The sequence below is a fragment of the Callithrix jacchus genome, chromosome 22 (genome assembly GCF_049354715.1).
Source record: "Callithrix jacchus isolate 240 chromosome 22, calJac240_pri, whole genome shotgun sequence".
Taxonomy (NCBI): domain Eukaryota; kingdom Metazoa; phylum Chordata; class Mammalia; order Primates; family Cebidae; genus Callithrix; species Callithrix jacchus.
Window position 1 is genome coordinate 30,581,286 of NC_133523.1, and position 26,995 is coordinate 30,608,280.

General features: G+C 53.4%; 3 protein-coding genes across 5 annotated transcripts in view; 2 read left to right on the forward strand and 1 right to left on the reverse strand.

Moving 5' to 3' along the window:
* The window catches only part of LOC144580787 (uncharacterized), a 38,461-nt gene extending 31,373 nt beyond the window's left edge, over positions 1 to 7,088 (reverse strand). For all 3 annotated transcript variants that reach the window (XR_013530929.1, XR_013530930.1, XM_078359821.1), the window contains exon 1: positions 6,935 to 7,088. The gene's annotated coding sequence lies outside the window, so the exon portion shown is untranslated. The remainder of the gene's footprint in view (positions 1 to 6,934) is intronic.
* LOC144580786 (uncharacterized) lies at positions 6,560 to 11,533 on the forward strand. Its single transcript, XM_078359817.1, has 3 exons — positions 6,560 to 7,155; positions 9,718 to 9,813; positions 11,496 to 11,533. The coding sequence occupies exon 1, from the start codon at positions 6,677 to 6,679 to the stop codon at positions 7,136 to 7,138; it is 462 nt and encodes a 153-aa protein (XP_078215943.1). The 5' UTR covers positions 6,560 to 6,676; the 3' UTR covers positions 7,139 to 7,155; positions 9,718 to 9,813; positions 11,496 to 11,533.
* KCTD15 (BTB/POZ domain-containing protein KCTD15) lies at positions 11,495 to 26,589 on the forward strand. The gene is made up of 5 exons (XM_008987703.5): positions 11,495 to 11,588; positions 12,215 to 12,390; positions 17,916 to 18,060; positions 22,129 to 22,434; positions 23,629 to 26,589. The coding sequence occupies exons 1-5, from the start codon at positions 11,523 to 11,525 to the stop codon at positions 23,785 to 23,787; spliced, it is 852 nt and encodes a 283-aa protein (XP_008985951.1). The 5' UTR covers positions 11,495 to 11,522; the 3' UTR covers positions 23,788 to 26,589.
* The last annotated feature ends 406 nt before the right edge of the window (positions 26,590 to 26,995 follow it).

Here is a 26,995-nt window from a genome sequence, read left to right on the forward strand (position 1 = left end):
TATATCCCATTCATGTACAAGTTTACAACCTACACAAACGTTACATTGTTTATGAACACATTCCAATGTTGCAAAAAGTATAAAAGGGTATACAGGAGGGATACAACTGGCTGGGGAAGAAGGGAGCGGTTTAACTCATCTGTATCATTTTGTTTTGTTCCTTAAAGAGAAATCTAAAGCAAATATTCCAAACAGTTTGTTACATCTGGGTGTCTGTTACATTGTTTTGCACACGTTGAAATACATGCATGATAGGGGAAAAGCAGGCTGTGAATCAGTAAGAATAGTTTGATCCCATATTTTAAAATCACATGTGGGCACAAGTGTGCGTCTGAGTGCTCAGGTTTGTGTGTAGGTGTCTTTTTGCCTCTGGTTCTGTGCATGTCTGTCTGCAGACTGTGTGTGTGAGTGTGGTGTGGGTATGTGCATGTCCCTTTGTGTCTATCACCTGTGTGTGTGCATATGTGTCTGCGTATCTATGCAACTGCATGTCTGTCTCTGCATATTTCTGTTAGTGTGTTCACGTCTGTGTCTGTGCAATTGTGTCCATAGTTGTGTTTCTGTATATGTGTCTTTGCGTGTGTGTATCTTTTTTTTTTTTTTGAGACAGAGTCTCGTTTTGTGGCCCAGGCTGGAGTGCAGTGGTAGGACCTCAGCTCACTGCAATGTTCCCCTCCCAGGTTCAAGCGATTCTCCTGACTCAGCCTTCTTAGTAGCCAGGATTACAGGCACCTGCCACCATGCCCACTAATATTTGTATTTTTAGTAGAGATGGGGTTTCACTATGTTGACCAGGCTGGTCTCGAACTCCTGACCTCAAGTAATCCACCCGCTTCAGCCTTCCAAAGTGCTGGGATTACAGGCATCAGCCACTGCACCCAGGCATTGCATGTGTGTATCTGTGTGAGTCTGTGTAGTTGTGTGTGTGTGCCTGTATACCTGTGGGTACATAAACAGAAAAAAAAAAACAAGATGGACAAACAATAAATTACTGACATAGGTACTTCTGGGAAGGCAAGACAGAGGAGTTTCGTTTCCCTTTTGTACATTTTATGGTGATTTATTATTTTTTGATGATGATGACATATTCTTTATTTATAGTTTCAAATACTTTTTTAAAAGACAGTACATGGAGACTGGGTGCAGTGGCTCACACCTGAAATCCCAGCACTTTGGGAGGCCGAGGCAAGCGGATCACTTGAGCTCAGAAGTTTGAGACCAGCCTGGCCAACATACTGAAAACCCATCTTACTAAAAATGCAAAAATTAGTCGGGTGTGGTAATCCCAGTTACTCAGGAGGCTGAGGCAGGAGAAATGCTTGAACCCTGGAAGGAGAGCTTGCACTGAGCTGAAATTGTGCCACTGCAATCCAGCCTGGGGGAGAGTGAGATTCCGTCTCAAAAAATACAAATAAAAGAAAAGTACAGAGTTTCACAGCTTGAAAAATAAAAAGAATTTTTACCAGCCAACTCTGCACTCTGCTTCAGACTCCGCCCTTGAGCTGCGCTTTGCTTTGCCTCCTGGGCCTGAATCATCCATCCCACCCACCCTCAAGGGCCCTGGGGACAGAGGAGCCTGGGGACACTTCCTGGCCCAACCCCAGGGGCAGAGCCCAAAGCAAGCATGACATTTCTTTGGAGCCTTGTATTTTATCTTTTAATGTTAGGCAGTTTACATTCCTCCCCGTAATGTATACATGTTTGTCTTGCTGACTTATCAATTCTGGAGTCAAGGGGCCACTCGCCACTGGGCACGTGTCTATAAACCCAGCATTTTGGGGGAGTCGATTGAGGTCAGGGGTTTGAAACCAGCTTGGGCAACATTGCAAGACTCCATCTCTACTAAAGGTTTTTGTTTTTGTTTTTTTGAAATAGAGTTTTGCACTTGTTGCCCAGACTGGAGTCCAATGGCGTGATCTTGGTCAGTACAGCCTCTGTTTCTAGGGTTCAGACAATTCTCCTGCCTCGGCCTCCTGAAGAGCTGGGATTACAGGTGCCTGCCACTACGCCCAGCTAATTTTTTCTATTTTTAGTAGAGATGGAGTTTTGCCATGTTGGCCAGGCTAGTCTCGAACTCTTGGTCTCAGGTGATCTGCCTGCCTCAGCCTCCCAATATGGTGGGATTACAGGTGTGAGCCACTGTGTCCCGCCTACTAAAGATTGTTAAATTGGCTCCTGATGTGGTGGTGCATGCTTCTAGTTTCAGCTATTCAGGGGGCTGAAGTGGGAGGATTGCTTTTGCCCAGGAGTTTGAGGCTTCAAGGGAGCTATGAACATGCTGCTGCACTCCAACTTGGGCAATGGAGTCGGCCCCTTCCCCTTAAAAAAACAAAAAAAGTGAAAGGGGATTCTGTTGTCCTCACCCTCCTGTGCTCCTGTGCACCTCTTGTGGGTGAGTTTTAGACAACAGTACCTGAGGAGGCGTGGGGTTGTAACCGTGGCTTGACCAGAGCCATGTTGGAAGAGGAAACCAGCCATCAGCTCTAAACAACAGCTCCTAGTTACTGAGCTGGGCCAAGTCCTTTGCTTTGCTGTGTTCTCCCATTTAATTATTCCAGCAACCCCACCCTCTAGGTCCTATCTCTGTTCCCACACTACACAGAAGGACATTGAGACTGGAGAGGTGAAGCCCAAGGTCACCCAGCTGTACTCAGATGCCCAAGTTCATGCCCTGCACAGACTGTCTACTACAGGGCAGGCCCAAGGAGAAGGAATTGCCTGTGACATGGAAGGGGGTCCACATACTGGGCTTGTCTCTGATTGAATAAAGATAACTCTCCTCATTGTCTAAACTTTTTTTTCATGGGAAAAACTCCCTTAGACCCTTGTAAATGCATCTACAGAGCCTCAGGTGGTCACCTGGAGCCAGAGTGGCAGCCACACACAGTCACTTGGGGCAGGACTCTGTGGAAAGCCATTCCACCAGATATCCAGTCTGGGCTTATATAGATTGAGAAAAGTGAAGGACTCCCCCTGCCCCTCCCCCCCAGAGGGCTTCCCTGGCGCTCCTTGACTGTAACAGCCTAATCTGTTCCAACAATCTTTTCAGAGCTATTGCACAAGAAGGGTTATGGGTCCCTGGGAAAGCTCTTGAACTCTCCCCAATGTCAGGCCAGCTCAGGGTTCTATGCTTAAACATTTGGGGGCCCAGCCCCCAACACAAAATCCATCCTCTCCTCCCTGCCCTAGGGAAAGCCTGAATTTGCCCAGTACCCACTGCCCTCCCAGGGGTTCAGGGCAGCAGCCCCATTGGCTTGCAACTTGGCATGTGACCCAGTTTTGACCAATAGGATGTGACAAGGAGGGCTGCGGGAGCCACTAAGATAATTCCCTTGTTCTCCGTGGGTGTCTAGGCAGGTGTAAAGCTTTGAACTCTGTTCATCTTGAGACCAGAGAAGTGCTGGCATGAAAACAGGCCAAGGTGCTGAGGATGGCAGAGGTAAGCTGGGAAGACCTGGTCCTTGAATAGTATTCCAGTCCACTGATTCATCTCTAGGCGCATTCTGTGAAGCAGGTGCTATTTGTGGCAACCTTTGCTACTTGCGCCCAAATCCACAGAGCATTTGAGAATTTGATGGAAAAGGCTCAAATGCAGTTTTGAGCAATTTAGGGGGCTGCTGCTTCCTGTACAGGCTGCAAAAATGTTAAAGTTCATCGTCAGGAGGTCTTGGGCTTGTCTCATTTTCACTCCAGTGCTGGCTCCTGGGGATGGCAGGGTTGGTTTGGTTCTGAATGGCACACCTGGGCTCTTGGCAGAAGGTAGAAAGGCAGTCCCTGCCTTCCTGCCCACTAGAAGCTCTGAGTGTGCCAGGGACTGGGCAGGGGCAATTTGGGTGTGGGGGACAGGTGAGAGAACTAACAGTCCCATGTTTCATCACTCCCTTTAGTCTCCAGATTCTCTGGGATCCTAACCAGGAGGGAAGATTGGGGGGATTCCCAGGGTAGAGATGGAGGCCAGGTGGATGTGAAACTGTGAGCTCTGGTCCAGGCTGGTTTATTCCTAGCCTATACAGGAACCATCTCTGAGCTTGAGATGAGCATACATCTAAGAGGGTCTGACCTGTACTCAGGAAGCCTGGGGGTGGGGAAGAGACAATCCTTCGCTAAAACCTGAGTCCTCCCTCCCCGAGACAGCAGCAGGCAGGTCTCTCAGTCTGTTCATCTGCTTGTCTGATTATAACCTTGCTGAGAAGGTTGAGTTCAGCAGAGTCCGTGATCTCATTTTGGGTTCATTTCCCCTTCATTATTAAGATCCTAATTTTTAAACACAGCCTGCAAACAGTAATAGCAACAAAGTACATCACACTGGAAGCCACCCTGAAACATTTGGAAACCTGAGGTCTTGCCATTGCTTTTACATCCTGCAAATACCCTGCTGTGTGAGAGCACAGGTTTGAATCTGCTATTGATTGATTGATTGAGATGGAGTTTTGCTCTTGTCGCCCAGGCTGGCGTGCAATGGCTCAATCTCAGCTCACCGCCACCTCTGCCTCCCATGTTCAAGCAATTCTCCTGCCTCAGCCTCCTGAGTAGCTGGGATTACAGGCAGTCACCACCACACCCAGCTAATTTTATATTTTTAGTAGAGATGGAGTTTCTCCATGTTGGTCAGGCTAATCCCTAACTCCTGACCTCAGGTGATCTGCTCGCCTCAGCCTCCCAAAGTGCTGGGATTACAGGCAAGAGCAACCTCGCCTGGCCTGAATCTGCTTTTGAAACTATGAACTGTAATGGACTAAGTGCCAGCTCTTAATGATAGAGCAAGTTCTCATTGGAGTCACATCCAACGTCATCTCCTGAACCACAGTAATGAAACAGGATGTGTTCCACGAGATGTTCCAACATGGTATCAGTCCAAATTCTACATCCTTCAATTAAAAAATACATCACCTTTGCATTATATACCACAGACCGTCAAATACCTATCACTGTTCATATCCAAGTCTCCCAATGGAAGATAGGGTTGACATTCAGCTAGGAACTTTTAAAACATTCGAGAATAAATTATGACCCAAACTTACTGTTCTTAATGACACGTATGGATTAGGAACCCAGAAACAAAGTCCCCAGCAGTATTAATGAAATAAAGGTCGTTTGAAATGGCCAGTTCTCGTTTCGACTAACTTGTACATTTTTTATTATAATTGGTATAAAGTGAGACTCTTAAAAAAACACGTAGGAATTTAAAATAAAGTAGAACATCCTATTTTCAGGGTCATCAGTACCATGGTGAGATTTGTCTCTTAAACAATGACACTTAGTATCTCTGTAGTTCCATGAATACTTTTGAAGTGTCATATTAAAACCAATCTCATGGCCTTGAGGCAAAGAGAAGCAATTAGTCTTGGAGTTGTGAATAAATAAAAATCCATTTATACACCCGTCCTTGACATGTACCTTGCAAATCTTAGAAACTTCATCTAGTGGGAAAAGAAACGTTAAATCATGAATACCAATACTAATCGCATTGCCAGGTGGCTTCCTAAAACAGTTTCGTTTCTACCAATCTTTCAAGTATTAATTTATATGTATATATTCACCCATATTGAACACAAAACAAAGGCATTCCCGCAGCCACCTAGGATGAGGAACAAAAGAGGTGTGAGGGGTGCTGGGGCCACAGGGGCCATGACAAGGGGATTTTCAGTGGGTCCCTGGTCCTCCAACAGAAGCCTGCTGGCATTTTCCCTCATTCCATCCTTCTCAAAGGCCTGGGAAGGGGAGGACGTTTCTGTCCATGAAGTTGGGGGCACCCACACCCACAATCTCCTCTGACTGTAATTCTAGCCAGCATGTAAGGGTGGACTCGGGAGATCAAAGTACTTGAATACTTGCTTCACTTTCTATTTGGGTCTGGTCCCTCAATGCTAAGTGGGATGTGCGTTGATGGAGGGCTTTGCTGTTCGTGCTTGGGGCAGTCGACCACAGAGCCGGGCCGACCTGTCGGGCCTGGCCAGGGTGCGGAGCGCGCAGAAAGAGCACTGTTGAACCGAAGCTGCGAGCTGGGAGCCTGGAGGTACCGGGGCGTGGGGAGCAGAGTGGGCAGCCCTTGGGCCTCGCGGGAGCCCTCCACCCCACCCTTGCACAGATCCCTGACCTACTTCCAGGCCTTTTCTGTTCCAGGAGCAGCTCAAAATCCATAAATTAAGGAAATTAACTGATAGGGCCTGAGGCATCTTTGTAAGCTATTTAAATCTATAAATTTACAACATCTTCTGCATATATCAAGTAATTGAACTAACTGCAGGGATGTAACTTTAATGAGAAAATTTCCCCCTTACTCCTGTAGTTCGAGTTCGAAAATAAATAAATAAATAAAATCTTCCCTTAGGAGGAAAGTTTCGACTAATTCCCGCGTGGAGAAGTTACGGAAGCGCGGTTTGGACGCTCTCTCCACGCGCGCAAGGTCCTCTAGTCGAGGGAGAAAGGCCTCCCACTTCACCCTCCCCCTACTGGCACCCCCAATCCCCCGCACCCTGGCTCCAGGCCGACCCAAGCGTCCCCCAACCCCAGAGTGCGGCCGCTAGGGGGCGCTCAGGCAAGGCCGGAGCTCCTGGTCGGGGCCCAGGAGTGGTTCCCCGCCGGAGCGCACCCGCCCCGCGGCCCCGGCGTCCCGGGAGCCAGGCGGGGGCGCAGTGCCGGCCGGGCGCCCGCTCCGTTTCCTACGAGCGGGGAAATGGTCGCGGAGGAGGAGGAGGAGGCGGCGGCACGGGCGGGGCGCAAATTAAAGAGGAGGAAGAGGAAGGGGAGGAGGAAAGGGAGTGGGAGAGGAGGAAGAAGGGGCAGCCAAAGCGGAGACCGGGGAGGGGCGCTCAGGGCGCGGACCTCGGCCGCCGGGAGTCTTGGCCGCCGCCGTCTCCATCTCGCCGCGCGCGTAAAGGAAATGGCGCGTCTGGCCGCGAGCGGTCGGCCCGGTGCCCCCGTGCGTCCCTACCCTGCGGTGGCCGACCGCGTGTCCACAGACGTCACGGAAGAGGAGCAGCGGGGCACGGACCCCGGGAGGGCGGCCGGGGAGCGGGAGGAGGGGCGGCCTGGCCCCCGGCTCCGCTCCAGCCCCGGCCGACTCGCAGCCCAGTTTCTTCCCAAGTCCCGCCCCCAGCCCCGGGCGCCGCGGCGGCGGCTGCTCTCCTCTTTGTAACCGAGGAGTCAAGAAATGTGAGAAACGTGCCCTGTGTTACTTATTTGGGAGCCGAAAATTTATGCCCAGCTGAAAACGCCCGGGGAAATATTACATCAGATGAAATGACAATGATTAAAATCAGCCTCTCCCCCGCCCCCTCCCCGAGCCCGGAGGAAGCCCGGGCGCCGCGTGGCCGGCCGGTGGGGGGCGGGGGGCTGGGCCGCGGAGGGCGCTGGGGCCTGGGCGCACCGCTCCCGGGAGGGTCCTGGCCGCGGCCCCGGCGGGAAGGCGCGGGCTCCGGGAGAGGCGGGTGGGGATCGCCGGCAAAAGGAGGGGAAACGGCGCGTTTTTGTCGCTGAGCGCGGCAGGCGCGGGCGCGCGGAGCTAATTGCGACTCTAATCCTCTGCCCCGCGGCGCAGCCGAGCCCCGAGCCAGGAGTCGCAGCGCGCGCCTGCTCGCGCTGGGTAATTCGGGGCCGGATCGCTGCCCTTTGCGTCCGGACTGGGCCGCGGCGAGGCGCCGGCTACGGGCTGGAGTGGGGGGGCTGGTTTTCTCTCCGGCAATCGAGGGAGGCCGCCGGAGAGAGAGGAGGGAGGAGAGGAGGTGGGAGCGGCAGGAGGGTAGCCGGAGAGCGGCGCGAAGAGGAGGCGGCGGCGGCCGCGAGGAGGGGAGGAGGCAAGGGGAGGGTGGGGAGGGGAGGCCCCGGCGCGCCGCGCCGCGAGAGGCCGCGCGAAGCGGGGGCCGGGGCGGGAGGGGTGGGTGGGGGGAGGGTTGGGGGCGAGAGAGAAAGTAACTCCTGGACGAGACCGGAGCGACCCGCGCAGCGAGCAAAGGCGGCGAAGCTGCGCCCGGCACCCGAGACCGGCGGCTGCGGGGGGCGGGGGCTGTGCCCGAGCCCGATCCGCCGCTCCGGCTCCGAGGTAAGCCCTGCGCGGGCGGCCACCGCTCAGCGCCGCGCACCCCTGTCCCCGAAGTGGCTGCAATACCGAGAAAGTCGCCCGGCGAGGGTCCGGACCTGGGCGGGGGCGGCCGCTTTGTCCCTCTGCTGGGCGGCGGGGGCTGGCGACGCGGGGGCGCCCAGCACAAAGGCCTGGTGCGAGAGGGGGGCTGCCCACGTGGGCTGGTCCTGGCCGCGGGTGGACCCACCCCACGCGGGCCGGCTGGGAGCTTCCTGCCGCGCGGTGTGTGTATATTCGCGTGTGTGTGTGTGTGCGCGCGCGCGCGCGCGCGCGCGCGAGTGTGCAGGTTCCCGCACTCTGGCCCCTGTACTGGGCCGAGCACCCTGCAGAACTGGCGAGTTTCCGAGGTCAGAAACGGGCTCACGCAAGTGGGGCTTCGAGATGCACAAGGCCCGGCTTGGCGCCCAAAATCAGAGAAAGAAAGTCTCCAGCGGGACAGATGTGCTACCTCTGACGCCCACCCCACGAGTCCAAAACCTGGCAGGAGGAGCTGTAGCTCTGGTGGTGGTCCAGGGCGCGCAGATTTTGGGGCTGGAAGTGGGCCGCGATGAGACGGGATCGCTGCCTGCAGATTCGGTTCCCCGCTGCCCGCCTTCACCCCATGACCTGGACGCGCGCACCGGGCACTCTCTCGCAAACACACCCCTGGTGGACCCCCGCCGCTGCAGCGCCTTTCTGTCTTCCGGCGGCCCCCACCCCCGACTGCAGAAAGATAAGCTTCAAAGTTTTCGCTCGGTATCTCAAATGTGCATGAAGGAATTTAACTGCACGAGTGAATAACAGCATTAGTTTCAATTATTTTTTTTTTTAATCCCAGCAACAATAAACTTTGAGAACAAAAGCGCTTTTACGTCCTTAATTAGGCGAGCTTCCCATCTGTGGTCTCCAAGTGTCTGCCTCTTGATTTAACTTTGTCCCCGCCCCACCTCCGCCGCACACCCCTCCCCACCCAGTCGGGCTCGGGCGCTTTGGGTGCCGCGGCCACCCCGCCCGGCGGCGCCTCCAGTCTGGGCCCAGCCGGCTCCCGTCGCCCCTAAGTTCACACCGGCCGGTTGGCTCCGCGGCTGGGGCTGGCGCGCACCAGGTGGCCCGCCTGCCTCTCTGGGGCCACCCCTGGGGAATATTCTGCAGGCCCCCGGGACTTTCGCCCCTGGCCAGCGCCCTGAGTATGGAGCCGAAGGGAGCTCGAGTGGCGCCTTCTGTTTACCTTTTATGGTTAAAATAACAGCTTAGCAAAGAAGCGACTTCACGAAGAAGCGATTTAGTGAAATCGTCTCAAGCTGCCGCAGCTCAGCCAGTTTAATCACCCCCAGAGAGCTGAACAACTGCGAGCGCAATGGGACACAAAATCATTTTGTGTGTAAATGAGCGTGGCATTCTGCTCACTTCTCTCTGCTCGGGTGGGCGGGGCTCGGCGGCGGGCGGGCAGGGACCCGGGTCTCCCGCCGCAGCTGGAGAAGCGGGTCACTACTGGGCCAGTTCGGAAACCCGTGGGCGCTCCTGCCCGCTAGCGCTGAGGCCCTTGCAACAGGCGGGCCGGGGCGTACTGAGGCTGGGTGGTGGGTTTTGATGCTGGTGTTGGTGGAATGAACTTGTATCTCTCACTGCACCCACTTCTGTGCTTCTAACTTCAGCAGTGGTCTCCAGAAGAAGGTTGTGGTCCCGCACGGATGCGCTCGTTGGGGAAAACCTTGGAGATTCACAGAAAGGCGTAAAGCCTGGGGCTTCCAACGGTAAGTATCTGGTTTACCATGAACATCAGGTTGTGCTTGGGAGAAAAAAGGGGCCAAGAACAGGGTGGAGCAGCTTCTGCGATGGGGGATTGGTGTTCATGTCACTCTGGAAGAGTGTCCTGGTACTGGAGGAAAACCTCTTGCAGTCCGCTTTGACAGAATTGTAGCAGCAATTCCTTCCTGTTCAATTTATCCTCAGCCCGTCTTCCCTTCTGACTCCTCCCCCAGCAGAGCTTCCTAGGGCAGGATCATCCATTCCTGAGGTCTGTTTTGGTTCTCAGAACTTCGTTGAGCTAAGTGACCTGGTTTGGTTTGGTTTAAGCTTTCTGGAACTCAGGAATCCCGAAAGCAGTGGACCCTGAGCCCCAGTGAGGGTATACATTAAACATCACTGTCTGCTCATTGCAGCCTCCCACCCTAGTTTTATGTTAGGAAACTTGCCCCAGCACTCAGGGCAGAACAAGTCACAGGAGAGCAACCTTACATTTGCAAGATTCGATTTTCATTGGATTAAAATTGGACGTTGAATTTCAAGGCACAAATTGCAATCTCAGAGTTTTCATGGGAAGAAGCAGTCTCATGGGTTCCAAGAATTTCATGTGGTTGCTTTCTTAAAAGGCGAAACCTGCAAGAGATGGCCAGGATAGGTTTGTGGAAGCAAGTGTCTGTGGATGTGTTTGAAGGGGGGTGACTATTCACTGCAAATTTTCTCCTACCTCCACTTGGAGACAGCTGTAAGTTCAGTGAAACGAGCTGTAGAATCCTGCCCCTCTCTGCCCCACCTACACAGAGCCGGCAAAGTGCCCCCTGCCCCACCCCCCCGTGGCCTCCAGGGACTGAGGAACAATCTTATTTCAGGTGGCTATGGCACAGAGGAAAGTCACTGAGTGCCCCCGGGGGAAGTAGTAGATAGAGTTCACTGGCTGATCTGCTTGCTCTCTGCTTCCTCCTGGCCTGCTCCTGATGCCTCAGGGGGTGTGTGATCCTGAGGGGCCTGGAATGCATTAGACACAGACAATACCACTCTGGGAGGCTGGGGAGAAACTGTGAGGTACAGACTAGGCAAACAAAGACAGGTTTTCTCTGCTATTGGGAGCCACAGAGGAGAGGTAGCTTCCCAAGTGTCTTGCTGCCATCCATGTGCCTAGACTAATGCTGAAAGGCTTCTGTCTGGCCAGATGCAAGCTGTATCTTATCACCACGGGGATGGTAGTAAGAGAGGTCCTAGGTTTCCCGGCCCATGGAGGGCGAGGGGTGCTTCCTGAGCCATGGTCCACAAGGCCATTCCAAGAGGAGACATGCTTGGTAACATGGCTTGAAACCAAAATACCAGGAAAATCTGATTTGTTCTGAAACATTTTGGGGCAATAATGGTGAGCATATGTTTCAGTGCTGTCATTAGCTGAATTAGCAGACATGGAGCTGCCCAGAAAACACATGTGACAGTGCGACTTGTATGTGTGCATGTGTGTGTATGTGTCCTCTGTTAGGGCCTGGAGGCCTGCTTTGGGGTGTGGAGACAGGATAGAGAGATAGTGGCGGTGGAATCAATTAGGGAGGGCTGCATGGACCTCACCAGGTCTCAGAGAGCATGCAGAAAGGATAATTCTAAGCGTCTTTGACTCCTCGGGAGATGACTCCGAGGAATAAGCCTTCTCTGGTTTTGTCAATCCCTCCCACAGATACTCTGGGCAGAGATGGAAGCCTAGATGCCTCACCGCAAGGAGCGGCCGAGCGGGTCCTCGCTTCACACACACGGCAGTGCCGGCACCTCGGTGAGCCTGCAGGGTGGGCTGGGTCCCTGCTGGGGGTCCCCTCTTTCCCTTCTTCCCCAGCGCCTGTTCACTGGCTGTCCTTCTTTAGGGCCACCACATTCAAGGTGGCTGTTGACTGTCTGAGGATTATGTATTTTTGAAACAAAACGCTCTTAATTTGATGTGAAATTTACTACATGTATAAAACTCAACGCCTTAGGTGCTGAGGAAGTCACTAATTTAGAGGTGTCTCGTTACTGAGACAAACTTGCAAAAAACCCCTGAATCCCAGTTCACAAATTGGTGATTCGTTTGTCAGGGGATATTTCACATCTAACACATAAGCCCTCGACCTTTAATTAGAATTTTGCAGTTTGTTTTATGCCCCTGGAGGCTGACACCTTGAAAAAATTTTTTTTCTTGATTTCTTATTGCTAATAAGCATCTTTCTTTTTTTCCCTGTAGTACTTTGAAGAAAATGATGCAAATACACTTTATTACAGTGGTGGCCATAATTTGTCAGCTGAATATGTGATCAGGCAGTGGCGGAAGTGATCTGATTAGATCTGTGATCACACTCGCCATAAAGGGAGTGCATGGCCATGTCGTGGAGAAACTCTTGTGTTCTGCTTTGTTTCCATCTCTAGGAGGGAGGAAACATGTCCCGGCTGTCTCTCACCCGGTCGCCTGTGTCTCCTCTGGCTGCACAGGGCATCCCCCTGCCCGCCCAGCTCACCAAGTCCAATGCACCTGTGCACATCGATGTGGGCGGCCACATGTACACCAGCAGCCTGGCTACGCTCACCAAGTACCCCGACTCCAGGTAAGAGTGAGCTGCTTGAAACACCAGGTATGTGGCGGGGGCTCAGGGCAGCATCTGAAACCTGCCTGGGGGATCTGTCCCCTCTGTCACTCCATCCACCAGGCTCTCCAGAGTGCACAAGCTGACACAGACCAAGGGAGCTAGGGTTGGGGAGTCTGAGCCTGCCTGTTGAAAGCTGCTATGCACAGAGGCTTGTGACCTGACTTGGCGGCATTGGTAGTGCATGATGGTGCTCCTGACCCATCTGCAGGGGCCTCAGGCTTATTCAGAGCCAGCCCTGCCTCACCCTGCCAGTAGCGGTCTGGGTAGTCTCATACCTTCAAGGTTCCTCTAGAGTGAGACTTAGGCCTTGCCTCTGCAGGGGGTCATTTGTGAGTGATACTAAGTAGGTAAGTCTTGGGGTTATGGGGATAGGTGTTTAGTCCTGTTTCCTATTCCACTGCTGGGAAATTCACAAGGGGAGGGAGGAGGAGCTGTGGTGAGCTGCAGTGTGCCATCTTTGTCATTTTCAGTGGCCACTGCTGGGCCTTTGAGACTAGCAGCTGGCTTCCCTTGGAGCTGGTATTGCAGTGACTAGCTAGGAATGAGCCACATACCCCCATCAGTGGATAGAGGGTCTCTGGCCAGGACCCTGGCTGGGGGTTTGCAGGTACCCCCCATGCTGCTGAACTTACAGGCTGCCCAGGCCATTGGGCCTGCAAGAGGTGCGGGGTGCTGGATGCTGCCTACTCTCCTGCTCTTCCCTGTAGGGCGTTTCTCTCCTGGGTGAGGGACCTGCTTTCCTTGTTGGCACGGCAGCAGGGCTGGCCTGAGGTGGTCTGGGTCTCCGAGCAGCTTGTTCAGCTGAAGATGTTTGCTCCTGGCACAGAGAAGCGTCCGTCGCTCCCCTGGGGCTGCCGAAGGCTGAGTGTGGGAGGGCCAAGGCTGTGGGCATCACCCCTGAGTTATGCATTTAAAATAACAGGAGGAGCTAATTAATCCACCAGACACTGAGGGATCGTCTCTGGGGAGCATATGTGGCAGGCTGCATTGTCACCGGTGTGGCTGCTCAGAGCAGGGAGAATGGTGGTGCATGGATGTGGCTTTCTGAGCCCGTTGGAGCGCTTGCAAGGGCAGGCATGCTCCCTTGAGGAGGAAAAACTGGAAATGTGTGCAGTGTCTGGCTCCAAATTCGGTGAGTCTAGGGTACAGATGGTGACTGGCATTTCGGTCCCCCAAGTGGATAGAGACTCAGCCTGGGGCCCTGTGGCCTTGGGGCTCATGGGGTGGGGATAGAGCCGTGCGGCCAGGTCAGCAGTTTGGGTCTGTGTGCTCATTTGCAAAGCCCTGACTAGGATGGGAGATGGATTCTGCTTATTTAATTTCAATTTTGCCTTCTGTGGCATTCCCGAGTTGTTTAAGATAGATCATCCCTTAATCGGTTGCCGACGTTTGTGAGTGAAATTCATAAAACCTTAGCCCACAACCCTCTCTGAAGAGTGTTTCCTGAAATCAGACAGTTGCCTTTCTGATTTGGAGTAATCACAGCCCAGGCCCTGGGGGAGGCGGGTGGGAGGCCCTCCTCATTCTCGGCTCCTGGCTGCTGCCTGGGAGCAGGAAGGCAAAGGGCCATCTCCCCTCACCAGGCCCTGCTCACCCATCACTCTGTTCTGCAGTGTAGGGTGTGCTCTCATGGAGAGCTAAGGCCCTTGTGGCCCTGTGATCTGGCACATGGAACCCTCCTGATGTGCCCAAGGAGTGGCAGTCTACATTGGTTCTCCCCCAGGGCTGGAGCTCGAGATGGATCTGTTCTGCCTGAATGGCCTCTGGCTGCCATGGGGGTGCTCTGCAGGCCTGAAGCTTTGGACTAGAGGCCAGGGATGGTGTGACCTGTAGGGCAATCGGGACAGGGAGTCGGCAGGGGCGGGGGGGGGGGGCTGAGAAGTGGGCTGGGCAGCTGTGCTGGCAAGAGCCCCTCAGATTTCTCCTGTCCTTCTTGTAGTGGATTATTAGAATGGAAGCACTGTTTTCCACCAATTCTGGAAAAAATCCATCTCACCCAGTGTCGCTAATCTATGAGACACCTAGAGATGGAGAATTAAGTGCTAAGGTCCTCAGGGGGTTTCTGGATGGTGGTGATGACCTGCCTGAGGCAGTACTGTAAAAGCTGGGGACCTCCACCCTCAGCTCCCCCCAGGAACTCTGCCTGGGCTTCTGGGTCTCGGCAGTCAGGGTACTCTGGGTGAGAGAGACAGCTGAAGAGCCTTGTGCTGGGTGCCTCCTCTGGTCTGCCCAGGAGCAGTCACTGGTCCTCACCCAAGACAGCCGAGTGCAGACAGGGCTGAGAGTGGACTGCTGGTGTCCTGCCTGCTTGACCTCCCTTAGCTGCCACCATCACAGGCACACTCTGATATCCACCCCAACTGTGGGAAGCATCTAATGAAGATGGCCAGGAGCTTCAAAACTCATAAAACCTGGTGCCTGAAACAGCCAGGAAATTGAAGCCACAGCTTTTTAAAAAAAAAAAGACGAAGGCCGTCCTGATGCTCCGCCATTGTGCACACAGGGCAGGTGGTCAAATGCATCTTTTCTGCCTCTGAGGGTCCCAGCTGCTGCAGCGTGAACTGGCTACCTAATTCCATGGAGGACTTCGGAAGCCGGTCCCTCAAACCCTGCAGCCTCTTGCAAAGGGTGGCATGGGCCGTTTTCCACAGGGAATATGTGGAGCCACTGATGGAGCTGGGGAACTCACACCTGCAGCCCTGAGGATGGCTGGGGGCTCCTCCATGGGGATTATCCTCACCTTTCTTCAACCTTCTCATGTCCTTGGCAGCCTCTGACACTGAGGACATGAAAGGCCTCTGTCTTGGGAGAGGCTGTGCAGCTGCCAGTTGATCCAAGAGCCGATACTGAACCATGAAAAGATCTAGAATCAGCCAGTCCTGAAATAAGGCAGATGGAGAACCTTCTAAGTTTGCACCAATGAGAACCTAGAACCCATCCAGCCCTGGAATTGTGGGTACATCAGAAGTCTTCTAGACCAACAGGACCGGCTAGAGCCTCAGCCAGACCTGACGTCAGAAGGGTCGGGAACTCAGCCAGGCCTAGAACTCTGCCTGCTTGCATGGACCTTGGAGCTCCACCAGAAAGGGTGGGGAGAGTTCCCAGGGAAGCTGAGGGTTTGGATTTGCTGACTCACCTGTGGATGTGGCTCTTACTTCCCACTGGTGCCACGTGTGGATGCTCAGCCACCTGCCAACCACTGCCCATGGTGTCTGGCAGATTCGGCCAGACCTATCTGTCTCCAGGAATGCTGGGTGGCCCTCACTGACATCTGGATGCCCACACTCTGCTAGGCCAGGTCCTAGGGCCTTTGGAACTAGAGCCAGCTATGGAACCCACAAGTCTTTCCAGCAGGGACTGTGACCTGCAGTGCCACTGTTGCCAGGCCTAGGGGGGTGACAGGGCTCATTGGTCTATCGAACTCTGAGATGAGGTGTATCTGGGTGGCTGCAGCTCTGGTTCCACAGGCTCAGGTTCACAGCAGGCTCTGACCTCCCCACGCCCATCCACAAGGCAGCCTTGCCTCTTTCTCTCTCTTTTCTTTCTTTCCTTCCTTCCTGCCTCCCTCCCTCCCTCTTTCTCTTTTGTTTCTTTTCTTCTTGTCTTTCTTTTGTTTTTTGTGACAGCATTGGGCTTTCTTGGCCAGGCTCAAGTACAGTGGTGTGATCTCAGCACATTGCAACCTCAAACTCCTAGACTCAAGTGATCCTCCCACTTCAGCCTCCCAAGTAGCTTGGACTACAAGTGCATGCCACCACACCCAGCTAATTTAAATTTTTTGTAGAGATGGGGTCTTACTGTGTTGCCTCGGCTGGTCTCGAACCCCTTGTCTCAAGTGATCCTCTACCTTGTGCCGGGATTACAGATGTGAGCCACGGTCCCCAGCTAACCCTTGCCCTTTATAGTGCCCTGTGCCAGGACAGAGACCTGCACCATGTTCACAGAAACTCCATACCTGGGCAGACCATGGTTGATGCCTTGAGTGTGCCAGACCATCAAAGCACAGGATGGTGTGGACGGGAGGCCCTGAGGGCAGACTTGGGGGCTCTAACCCCCTCAGCTCCTGCCCAGCTAGTGTGTCATGGGTGCAGGTGGCAGTGGGGCAGGGCCCTGGAGGTGGCTGGCTTGGAGTGGACAGAGGAGTGGGCTGCTGTGGGGACAGGGGCATCCCTGCTGGTGCAGGCAGAGAGTGAAGGACTTAGGTACCAGCTTGTGTGCAGGCCAGGCTGGGAAGCCTAGGTCCCAGATTGGAGCTACTGTTCTCCCAGCTGTGCAGAGAAGCTGCCACCTTGGCGGGGTCCAGCTGGGTAGGAGTGTGGTCCTGCCTGCTGCAGGATGTCTGGTGGTGCTGCCTTTGGGGAAATGATGCCAACCTCCCTCCTATTCCCAAGCCAAGCCCTTGGCTACCCCCACCTTTCTTTGGGGTTCCTAGTTATCCATAGCTTGACCTGGGGTCTGCCAGGGCAGTTGCCAAACCAGAGGCAGCTACCCTGGGCACTGGGGAGGTGGGATCAGTTGTGGCTCTGAGGCCTGGCTCCTTCTCCCCGGAGTGGACAGGGACAGGCATCAGGGGCTCCCCAAGACCCTTTTCCTGGTCCTGCATTTGTTATAACCACTGCCCTTCAGAGGATAGAGTACCAGCTCCACCACCCCCCAGGGTGATGTGCATATGCTCTGGCATGTGTGCATACATGCATGCACTGTGCTGCATAAGTGCATGGCTTGTGTGTGTGTGTACACACTGGCATGTGTGTGTATGCCTTTGTGTGTGTGCAAGGGCCGTGTTGCATGTGTGTACTATGGCACACTTGCCATCCCTCCTGCCTGCCTCTCTCTCCTCCCATGGGCTCCCTGAGTGAGCAGCAGTCAGGGATTTGTGCCATTATGTCTGTGGGTGCCTGGTATTTACAGGTGTGTGTCCTTTCCTGGATGTGTCTGGATCTGTGGGGTATGTGTGTGGGGGGAAGGAAGGGACTGCATGGCCCTGTGCCTGTTGCACAGGCGAGTTGTATCTCACACTGGTTTACATGGGTTGGGTGAGGAGGATGTGTGTCCTCATGGACCATCCTGGCTGGTTTACTGGGTGTGTGGCTGTTGGCGAGGGTGTTGGGTGGTTCATGTACACTTTCTGGGTGGGTCTGTCTGGCAAGGGTGGTTGTGTGTAGGGAGTAAGGTATTTGTGTCTCGCTGTAGCTTTCCAGGCCTGTAACATAACATGTGTCGGCGGGCTGGTGTGTACAGCTGGGTGTGTCCCTCTCTGGCTGTGGTGAGTGTAGGCAGGATGTGTGATGTGGCCTGATAACTGTAGCCTGGCCGCCCTGGGTGTGTGCAAATGTTGTCAGGCCTGGAACAGCCCCCGAGTCGCCCATGTCAGGTCCCTTGCCCCTCCAGCCGTGTGTGCCCTAAGGAGTGGGGGCAGGGTGTGGGGAGACAGGCCAACTTACCCCATCCTTCAGACATCCCACCTCACCCGTCTCTTCCAGAATAAGCCGCCTCTTCAATGGCACCGAACCCATCGTCCTGGACAGTTTGAAGCAACATTACTTCATCGACCGGGATGGGGAGATTTTCCGCTATGTCCTGAGCTTCCTGCGGACGTCCAAGCTGCTGCTCCCGGATGACTTCAAGGTAAGTCCGAAGCTGACGCCCCACCACCCCTGCGCGGCCTGTGGGATGGCATTACTCAGGGGATGCTGTGACTTAATAAATGGACCCCTGGTTGTCATGGCAACCATAAAAAGTTAAACGATGAAGCCGAGGGCTAAATCAGTTTTTCTAAACTAATTTTGTTTTCTCACATTTTTAGCTTATTTATCAGGGTATATAAAAACAGATAAGCTGCGCAACGTACCCCTGCTGAATGTTTGTCATTTTTAAGGATGGGCGCATGCCAGCATTATAGTAGTTAGAGGTTCATAAATCTGTTCCATTGGTTGGGCACAGTGGCTCAAGCCTGTGACCCCAGCACTCTGGGAGGTCAAGGTAGGTGGATCACTTGAGGTCAGGAGTGCAAGATCAGCCTGGCCAACTTGGTGAAACTCCATCTCTACTAAAAATACAAAAATTAGCCGGGTATGATGGCTGGCGTCTGTAATCCCAGCTATTTGGGAGGCTGAGGCAGAAGATTGTCTTGAACGGGGAACTGGAGGCAGAGGTTGCAGTAAGCTGAGATCATACCACTGTGCTCCAGCCTGGATGACAGAGCAAGACTCTCTCAAAAAAAAAAAATTCTGTTCCATATTGGGCAATTTGCAGGGAGAAAAGCCCTGATGACCCAAACAGCTACCCTTTATATGCTTTAAACAAAAGGTAACCCCCAGGTGTCAGGGTGAGCCTGTCCGGGCAGGTGACATGGTTACGTGGGTCCTGCCTCATTCTTAGCCCCTCCGTGGTGTCAGGGACCCTAGGAGGAAGGAAACTCAGACCTGGGCTACTGTGTTATGTATTAATACTATCAAATGTCTGTCCTTCCTTCATTCTTTCCTCTATCCAGAGGACCAATAGCCCTGGGGCCTTGTCTTTCATCCAGCTCAGTTACTGGATGCCAGCCACTGAATTGAGACTGAAAACACAGTGAAACACACCCTAGGAATTGCTCCCAGAAACTTAGAATCTAGTGGGTGGACAGATGTTGAACTTGAATTCCATGTAACCTAGGCTGGGTGCGTTTGGAAGAAACAATGTTTATCTGGGTGGTGAAGGCAGAACAGGGGCAAACACAGGTGTGAGGGCCTTGGTGCAGGGGGTGGGGGCGGCAGATGGCTTGATGCATTCCAGAACTGGAAAGAAGGTGTCAAGCCTGGAGCCTTATGGACTGGGAGGGGAAGGGCAGGAAGGGAAGCTGCTGTTTGATGTCAGGACCTTGGCAGGCAGCCCAGTGCCTGGCACTTAATGCTGAATGCAGTGGAAGGGGTATGTGCAGGGGAAAGACAGTCAGATCTGCAAATTGGGAAGATCTCTTTGGCTGTTGTGTGAAAAAGGAGGCAGGGCGGGGCAGGGGTGAGTACAGTGGATGAGGCCCCTTCCCAGGCCAAGAGAGGCTGGGTGGAGGCTTTGGACCAGGACGGAGATCAGATGGAGCAAAGTGGCACATTGGACTTCTGTTTAGGACAGGCACAGTGGCTCACTCTGTTCATCCCAGCACTTTCGGGAGGACAAGCAGAGAGGATCTTTTGAAGCTGGAGTTTAAGACCAACCTGGGCAAGAGCAAGACCGTCTCTACACACACACACAAATTTTCTTTTTAATTAAGAAAAGGCTGGGTGCAGTGGCTCACATCTGTAATCCCAGCACTTTGGGAGGCCGAGGCAGGTGGCTCACCTGAGGTCAGGAATTCAAGACCAACCTGATCAATATGGTGAAAACCCATCTCAACTAAAAATACAAAAATTAGTACCTGTAGTCCAATTGCTTGAACCCATGAGATGGAGGTTGCAGTGAGCTGAGATTGCACCACTACACTCCAGCCTGGGTGACAGAGTGAGATTTTGTCTCAAAAAAATAAATAAATAAAAATTAAAGAAACATAAATGTGAGGCTGCAAAAGCACATGGGTGAGCACTGGCAGTATAAGGGGCCTCTTGCAGGTGCCTTGGGGCTTGGGGCTTGAATTCTGAGTTGGTGAGTGGAGGCCCCAGGGTGGACCAGGCTGTTGGAGTGTGGTTTCTGCCCCTGCATGGGAGAGCTGGTGGGGCATCGGATGGAGAAATCCTGGGCCATGAGAAAAGCTGAGGTTTTCTGGCATGCGGTTGTCATTTAAAATCTCAGGAGAATGGCCAGGAGTGGTAGCTTACACCTGTAACCCCAGTGCTTTAGGAGGCAAAGGCAGAAAGATCACTTGTTCCCAGGAATTTCAGACTAGCCTGGGCAACATAGAGAGACCAGGAGACCCTGTGTCTACAAAAAAAAAAAAATTCATAAAAATGATCCTGGCATGACTTATGCCTATAGTCTCAGCTACTCGAGAGGCTGAAGCAGGAAGATCCCTTGAGGCTGGGATCAAGGCTGCAGTGAGCTATGATCACATCACTGCACTCCTGCCTGGACTATAGAATGAGACCCTGTCTAAAAAAATAAAATTAAAAAATCTCAGGAGCAAGTGTGAGTGGAGAGAGCAGAGGCCCAGGATAGAGCCCTGAGGAACCCTTGTGCTAGGCAGGAGAGGCCTGACTGATGACAGGCCCAGAGGTCAGGGTTAGAATCTAGGCCTCCCTCCAGGTGGTTCCAAAAGCCAGGGCCAGCAGGTGGAAGGGACTTAGGGCCTGTAGGATAGGGAGCTGGGCTTCTTGCCTCTTCATCAGACATGAGTCATGGGACCGTTGGGAACTTGGCCATTCCCGGTGGGATGGGTATGGGTGAGCGTGTATGGTGTACATACGTGGCCCAGGGCATGGAGCCACTGTCAGCGCCTGAGGGACAGTCTGTGTGAGCCTGCCCAGCCCAGAAGGGGGCTGCCTGGCAGAGGGTAGGCTTCCCTTCCCTGGACACTCTGCCTGCTTGGGCAAGGGTTGGGCCAGGCACTTGGCATATGTTGCATCCTTTGACTCTCACTTTCATTCTCAGAATTGGGTGTTAATATCCATTCTATACGTAAGGGAACTGAGGTCGGGCGCAGTGGCTCACACCTGTAATCCCAGCCCTTTGGGAGTCCGAGGCAAGTGGATCACATGAGGCCAGGGGTTCGAGACCAGCCTGGCCAACATGGCAAAACCCCATCTCTACTAAAAATACAAAAATTTAGCCAGGTGTGGTGACAGGGGCCTGTAATCCCAGCTACTCCGGAGGCGGAGGTTACTGTGAGCTGAGATCAAGCTACTGAACTCTGGCCTGGGCAACAGAGTGAGATTCCATCTTAAAAAAAAAAAAAAAGAACTGAGATGCTCAGTAAGTGAGGTTTAGAGGTCTCAGGGCTGGTTGATGATGAAGCGGAAAACCCAACCCAGGCAGGCCTAGCTAAAGATGAACTTTTTTATGCCTCTGGGTGGGCACAGGCTGGCTGCCCTGTGCCCAGCAAGATCTCTTCTCTTGGTGGGATTCTAAGACAGCAGCAGGTCCCCAGGCATGGGCACAGCCTCATCCTCTAGTGGAGCTTCCGGGTCTTTCCATGGGGAGGCTTCTCTGCCCAGTGCCTGGAGCCAGATGGAAGGGCTCAGGGGTGCTGGCACAGATGCACATCAGCGGCTGCCCCTGGGATAAGGCTAGATTCTTTTTTTTTGTTTTTTGAGATGGAGTTTCGCTCTTGTTACTCAGGCTGGAATGCAATGGCGCGATCTTGGCTCACTGCAACCTCCGACTCCTGGGTTCAAGCAATTCTCCTGCCTCAGCCTCCCGAGTAGCTGGGACTACAAGCGCGTGCCACCATGCCCAGCTAATTTTTGTATTTTTAGTAGAGACGGAGTTTCACCATGTTGACAAGGATGGTCTCGATCTCTTGACCTTGTGATCCACCCGCCTCGGCCTCCCAAAGTGCTGGGATTATAGGCGTGAGCCACCGCACCCGGCCCAAGGCTAGATTCTTTATACTTGCACTCAGTTGCCCCATCCGTACAATGGGTGCAACTGGCCCAGTCCACATGATACCCTGGGGGTGGCAGTTCCTGCAGAATTGGTTGGAACTGGCAGGATGCCTCCCCTCTCCCCGACTTCCCCCACCCCTGAGCCGACACGTACAGCAACACTGTGTGCGCACATCCCCAGGACTTCAGCCTGCTGTACGAGGAGGCACGCTACTATCAGCTGCAGCCCATGGTGCGTGAGCTGGAGCGCTGGCAGCAGGAGCAGGAGCAGCGGCGCCGCAGCCGAGCCTGTGACTGCCTGGTGGTACGCGTCACGCCTGACCTGGGCGAGCGGATCGCGCTCAGCGGTGAGAAGGCCCTCATCGAGGAGGTCTTCCCCGAGACCGGAGATGTCATGTGCAACTCCGTCAACGCCGGCTGGAACCAAGACCCTACGCACGTCATCCGCTTCCCACTCAACGGCTACTGCCGGCTCAACTCGGTGCAGGTGAGGGCTGCGCGCCACTGCCCTCTGCCGCCCCCCGGCCTCCACGGAGCCCTCCAGGGGCAGAGCAAGCTGGAGGGAGGTGCGATCCCTGAAATGGTGAAGCCCTCCGTGCCATCCTGCAAAAAAGGCAACAATGTGTCGATGCATAATTTATGTCCCTCTCATAATTAAATGATGGCGCCTGGGGGATGGACTTAAAAAAATCGATCTGTACTGTTTTTTTTTTTCCAAAAGGATGTTCTATAAAAATGGCCCAGAGTATTTTCAACAAAGCGTGCTTCATTTGACACCCAGAGTCTGACTTTGGATTCAAATTAAACCCAGGCAACAGGCGAAGCAGGACAGAGGCTGAGTGGAAAGGCGGCCCGGAGCCCCTTCCCTCTCTCCCTGCTGACCTGAGAGCTGCTGGCACCCACCAGCTGCCAAGAGAATCCCTGGACGGGCTCTTCCTGGATGGGTCTGAGAATTGGAGAGCTCAGATGGAGAGAGGGTCTATTTTCTAACAGCGCCTCACAGACCCAAGAGCCTGGCACATTTCTGGGTTAGGGCAGAATGGGCTTTGCAGGGAAGAGGTCCCCCATACACACATTCCACAGCTTGTCAGTCAGAACTTGCTAGTTGCAGGAGACAGTAATCAGACCCCACCCTCACAGAGGCGCAAGCCCACATAGTTGTGTAGGCCTGCAGAGACTCAAATATTGAGAGGACCTCTCCTTTTTCTCTCCCTCCGGAGCTCACATGAGCTGATTTGCTCCAGGCCTCAAACCACTTGGAATGCACAGCTCAGGGAAACCGGTGGATGCCGAGAGGCTGGGGGACAGGGAACTCTCCATTACTGGGGCAGGACTCGGGAGGACACTTGAGGCCATGTGTCTGAAGAGAGGGCCTAGGTTACACCCTAGAGAAGAAAGAAGGGACCCAAGGGCTCTTTTTGCCTCCCTGAATCAAGGCCCTGAGGGCAGCAGAATGGTGGCCTGGATGGGGTCGCTCACCTGGGTTTGGTAACCTGAGGGGTCACTGGGCCTGGCCACTCCCATCCCTCTGGTGGTGGAACCCAGCACCTGGTTCTGCAGGGACCTTTGTCAGTGAGTGAGACTGAGATGGTCACATCAGAAGGTGCTCTGGCTGCCTGCCAGGCCAAACTGGTGTCCTCTTGCAGCTGGGCCTTGATGACCTCTGTTTCTTCCTGGGCAGGTCCTGGAGCGGCTGTTCCAGAGGGGTTTCAGCGTGGCTGCATCCTGTGGGGGCGGCGTGGACTCCTCCCAGTTCAGTGAGTACGTGCTTTGCCGGGAGGAGCGGCGACCACAGCCCACCCCTACTGCTGTTCGGATCAAGCAGGAACCCCTGGACTAGTCCCTGCTTCAGTGCCCACCTGGGCCCCCCAGGGACCTGGAAACAGTGCTGGGGAGTTCTTCCTGTGCGTGCTTGGCTGTGGGCATGAGACCGAGGGTGAGGCAGGAGGGTCCAAAGCTGGCCCAGGGAGCATCAGGGTCCCAGGTGTCGTGGCCCCAGAACGTGGGATGCTGGAGGCATGCCTGCCAAAGGATTGTTGATGTGACCCAAAGATGCAGCAGTGGGAACTCCGCTGCCAGTTCTCCCAGCCCCTTGGCTCCCCACCCTGGCACAGAATCCTCTGAGGACCCGGGGCCTGCTGGGGCAGGGTTGGAAGAGGCATCTACAGCTACTCCAGAGGAGCTGTTTATCCTTCTCCACATGGGGCAGACTCTGGTAGTGGGTCTCCTAGCGTCTGAGATGGCTTATTTTTCTACAGTATTTAAAATGGAAGCAACCATAACAACTGCAAAAGTCAGAGAGGCCGACAAGGGCCAACGCTTCTTTATCTGGTGCTCAGTTCTCAGTCGGACACGCATCATGGCCGCAGGGTGGACGAGCTGCCTGGCGTTCAGGCCCAGATGCCTGCAGGGCTGGGGCTCTTGGGACAGATGCAGGGATGTGTGCTGCAGGGCTGCTGGGAGGAGAGTGATGGGGGCCTGGGGGCTGAGTGGCTCTGTAACCATCTGAGACCCTCACCTTTGCTACCGTCTGGGGCTCAGGCTCCACCTCTGGGTCATGTGACCTCCCACTGCCTGGGGGGCTTCCAGTCCTATCTGTGTGGACTGGCACCTGGGCTGCTGGAGAAGCCTTCTCCCATTCTGACCAGCCTCAGGGCTGCACCTTACCTCAGGAATGGGCCCCACCCTGAAGGGGCCCATCTGTCAGCAGCATCTTCTGGGTCCCCAGCTCAGGGAGCCATCCCCAGCTCCAAATTTCTCACTCAAATATGCACAGAGTTTTAATTAAACTTGTTATGCTAGCCTGTCAAGGAGACCCGGACACGGGCAGACCTGGCGCTCTTGACCCCGGATTCCAGTGAGGACTGGCCCCGAGGAGTCCTTACAGACCTGCTGCCTCCCTTATAACAGGCCCAAAGATGGACCCCTCCCCCCCCCACCTTGTGACAGCTCCCCGTGTGTTCTCTGGTGGAGAAACTGCAGAGGACTAGTGGGTGGGGCTTCCCAGCCATCACCATCCTGTGTACAATGGCTGTAGGCTTGTATATGGCTCCTTTAATATTGTAAAGATGCTGATGTACAATTGTGCGTTTGTGTGAACACATTGCGTTCCTAGTCCATGCCATAAATGATGCTCTAATGAAAAGACTGGAGGCTCTGTCCTGTGCAGAAGCAGCAGCTGGACTCCCACATTCGATGTTGTACAGGGAGGTTTGCGGGTGGAATGGAGTCCTCTCCCACAGATCCTTCAGTTCACATCGAGGAATAACCCGAGGTGGTGGTGGGGGAGGGTCAGTGGCTGGGTCCTGAGCTTGGAGTTATTTATTGCATTTGGGTGCCTGTCCCCTCCAGGCAGCACAGATTCTGAATTCTGATTCACAGCCCCTAGCCAGATGGGAACTGGGAAAGAGACAGAAGATGTCTGGGTGCTCTTGAACCCTGTCTTAAATGTTTGGGATTATCTCTCTCACTGTTCCTTGGTTGGGGCTGATGTCCTCTTTAGAGTCCCACATAGTGGTATTAGAAGATGGTAGCTGGTGGCTCAGGCCAGCCAGGGAGGACTGAGTCACGCAGCTAGCGTGAGACTTGCAGTTCACCTAAGCACAGAATGAAATCTCAGTATGCCTCTATGTGGAGATTCACATAGGCCTCCAATTTTAATAAGCCTTTTTGCATTTTTTTTCTCAAAGCTCTTATGTTCTAACCCATGAGAACCGTTTTACCTGCCCCTAAGGGCCACCAGCTTGGACCTGCCTCAGAGGACAGCAGCACAGACCAGCTGATCCCTGTCTGAGGCCACAGAGCAGACGCCATCCCCCTGTACAATCAAATTTGCTGGACAAACTTGATAGGTTTCTCTGCTTAGCAACGAGCCTATAGTTGGCACATCTGTGTTTTGGCATCTGAGGCTCTCATCTGAGTGGAGGAGGAAGTGTTGTGTTGATTAGCAAGGAAGCCTTGTGAAAACACCTTGATGCTGTGTGTGTTTATGGATTTTTCTGATAGCCAGCATGGTTACCGATTGGTAGAGATTCTCGAACATTCCCAAACTCTCGTTTTGAGTAAAAAATTGTGCTAAAAATAAAATTTAATAAAGAAGGGGGAAAAGGAGTAACTCTACCTGACTAAATGTTACTCTAATTTATTTCTTTCTTTACTAATTAAGTAAAATCAGGGAGTATGATTTTACATCGACCAGAGAATTCCTGAATTTGTAGGGAAACACCGTGTTCCCATAATGATGCTATAATTCTAATATACCTAGTCCCCATAAGCAGCAAGTACAAATTATTCCTTTAAAGCATTCTTATACTTCCTGGAATGAATATATCATACGCAATCTTTTATCAAATGCCAGCAGTATAAATGTTACTTCTGCTCTTTGCAAACCTCAAAACTCATTTCTCTTGATTATAAGCAACTGGACAGAACCATGCCAAAGCTTCCCAGTTTCCCACCAGACCCCTGCCAGTGAGTTCAGAGAACTTGCAAAGCCACAGCAGTGGCCCCAGCCACTGCCCCGCTTACATGGGGCCCAATGCCAGGTCACAACACTAATATCTTTCAAAAAATATCTTTTTTTTTTTTTTTAAGCTACTGCTTGACTGTTCCTTAGAATAAATAAAGGATATTTTATAAATTACAGCTCTAGCCCTTGGTTTGTAATTTCACAAAAGCAGCCACAAACAAGTACTCTGGCATGGGTCCTCAGGAGCCACCACTCGTCACACTTGGGACCTGGTATGGCTACTGAGTAAGACCTTAACATCCGAAGTCCCAAATCCCAAAGCTTCCCGATCTGAAGACCAACCAGAGAGCAGCAGCGTGGTCTCTGGGTGCTCAGTGCACATGCTGTTGGCAGATCTGGGTGGGAGGGTGGTACAGGCATGGCCTCCCTTCACCCCTCCAGACCCCCAAGCCTGGACTTAAGTGTTCAGGGTGTGATGAGCATGTTGTGCTATGTGGGCTTTGCATATGTATATATCTGCGAATTAAACCACTAACATTTCAAAAAAGGAAAGTGGACCAGTCACAGTGATTCATGCCTG

Bases quoted from the DNA above. Each gene is read 5' to 3' on its own strand.
- LOC144580786 (XM_078359817.1), top strand. From the start codon at position 6,677: ATGGTCGCGGAGGAGGAGGAGGAGGCGGCGGCACGGGCGGGGCGCAAA.
- KCTD15 (XM_008987703.5), top strand. From the start codon at position 11,523: ATGCCTCACCGCAAGGAGCGGCCGAGCGGGTCCTCGCTTCACACACAC. The intron at 18,061-22,128 runs GTAAGTCCGAAG...GCACATCCCCAG, and splicing joins TGCTCCCGGATGACTTCAAG to GACTTCAGCCTGCTGTACGA. The intron at 22,435-23,628 runs GTGAGGGCTGCG...CTTCCTGGGCAG, and splicing joins GCCGGCTCAACTCGGTGCAG to GTCCTGGAGCGGCTGTTCCA.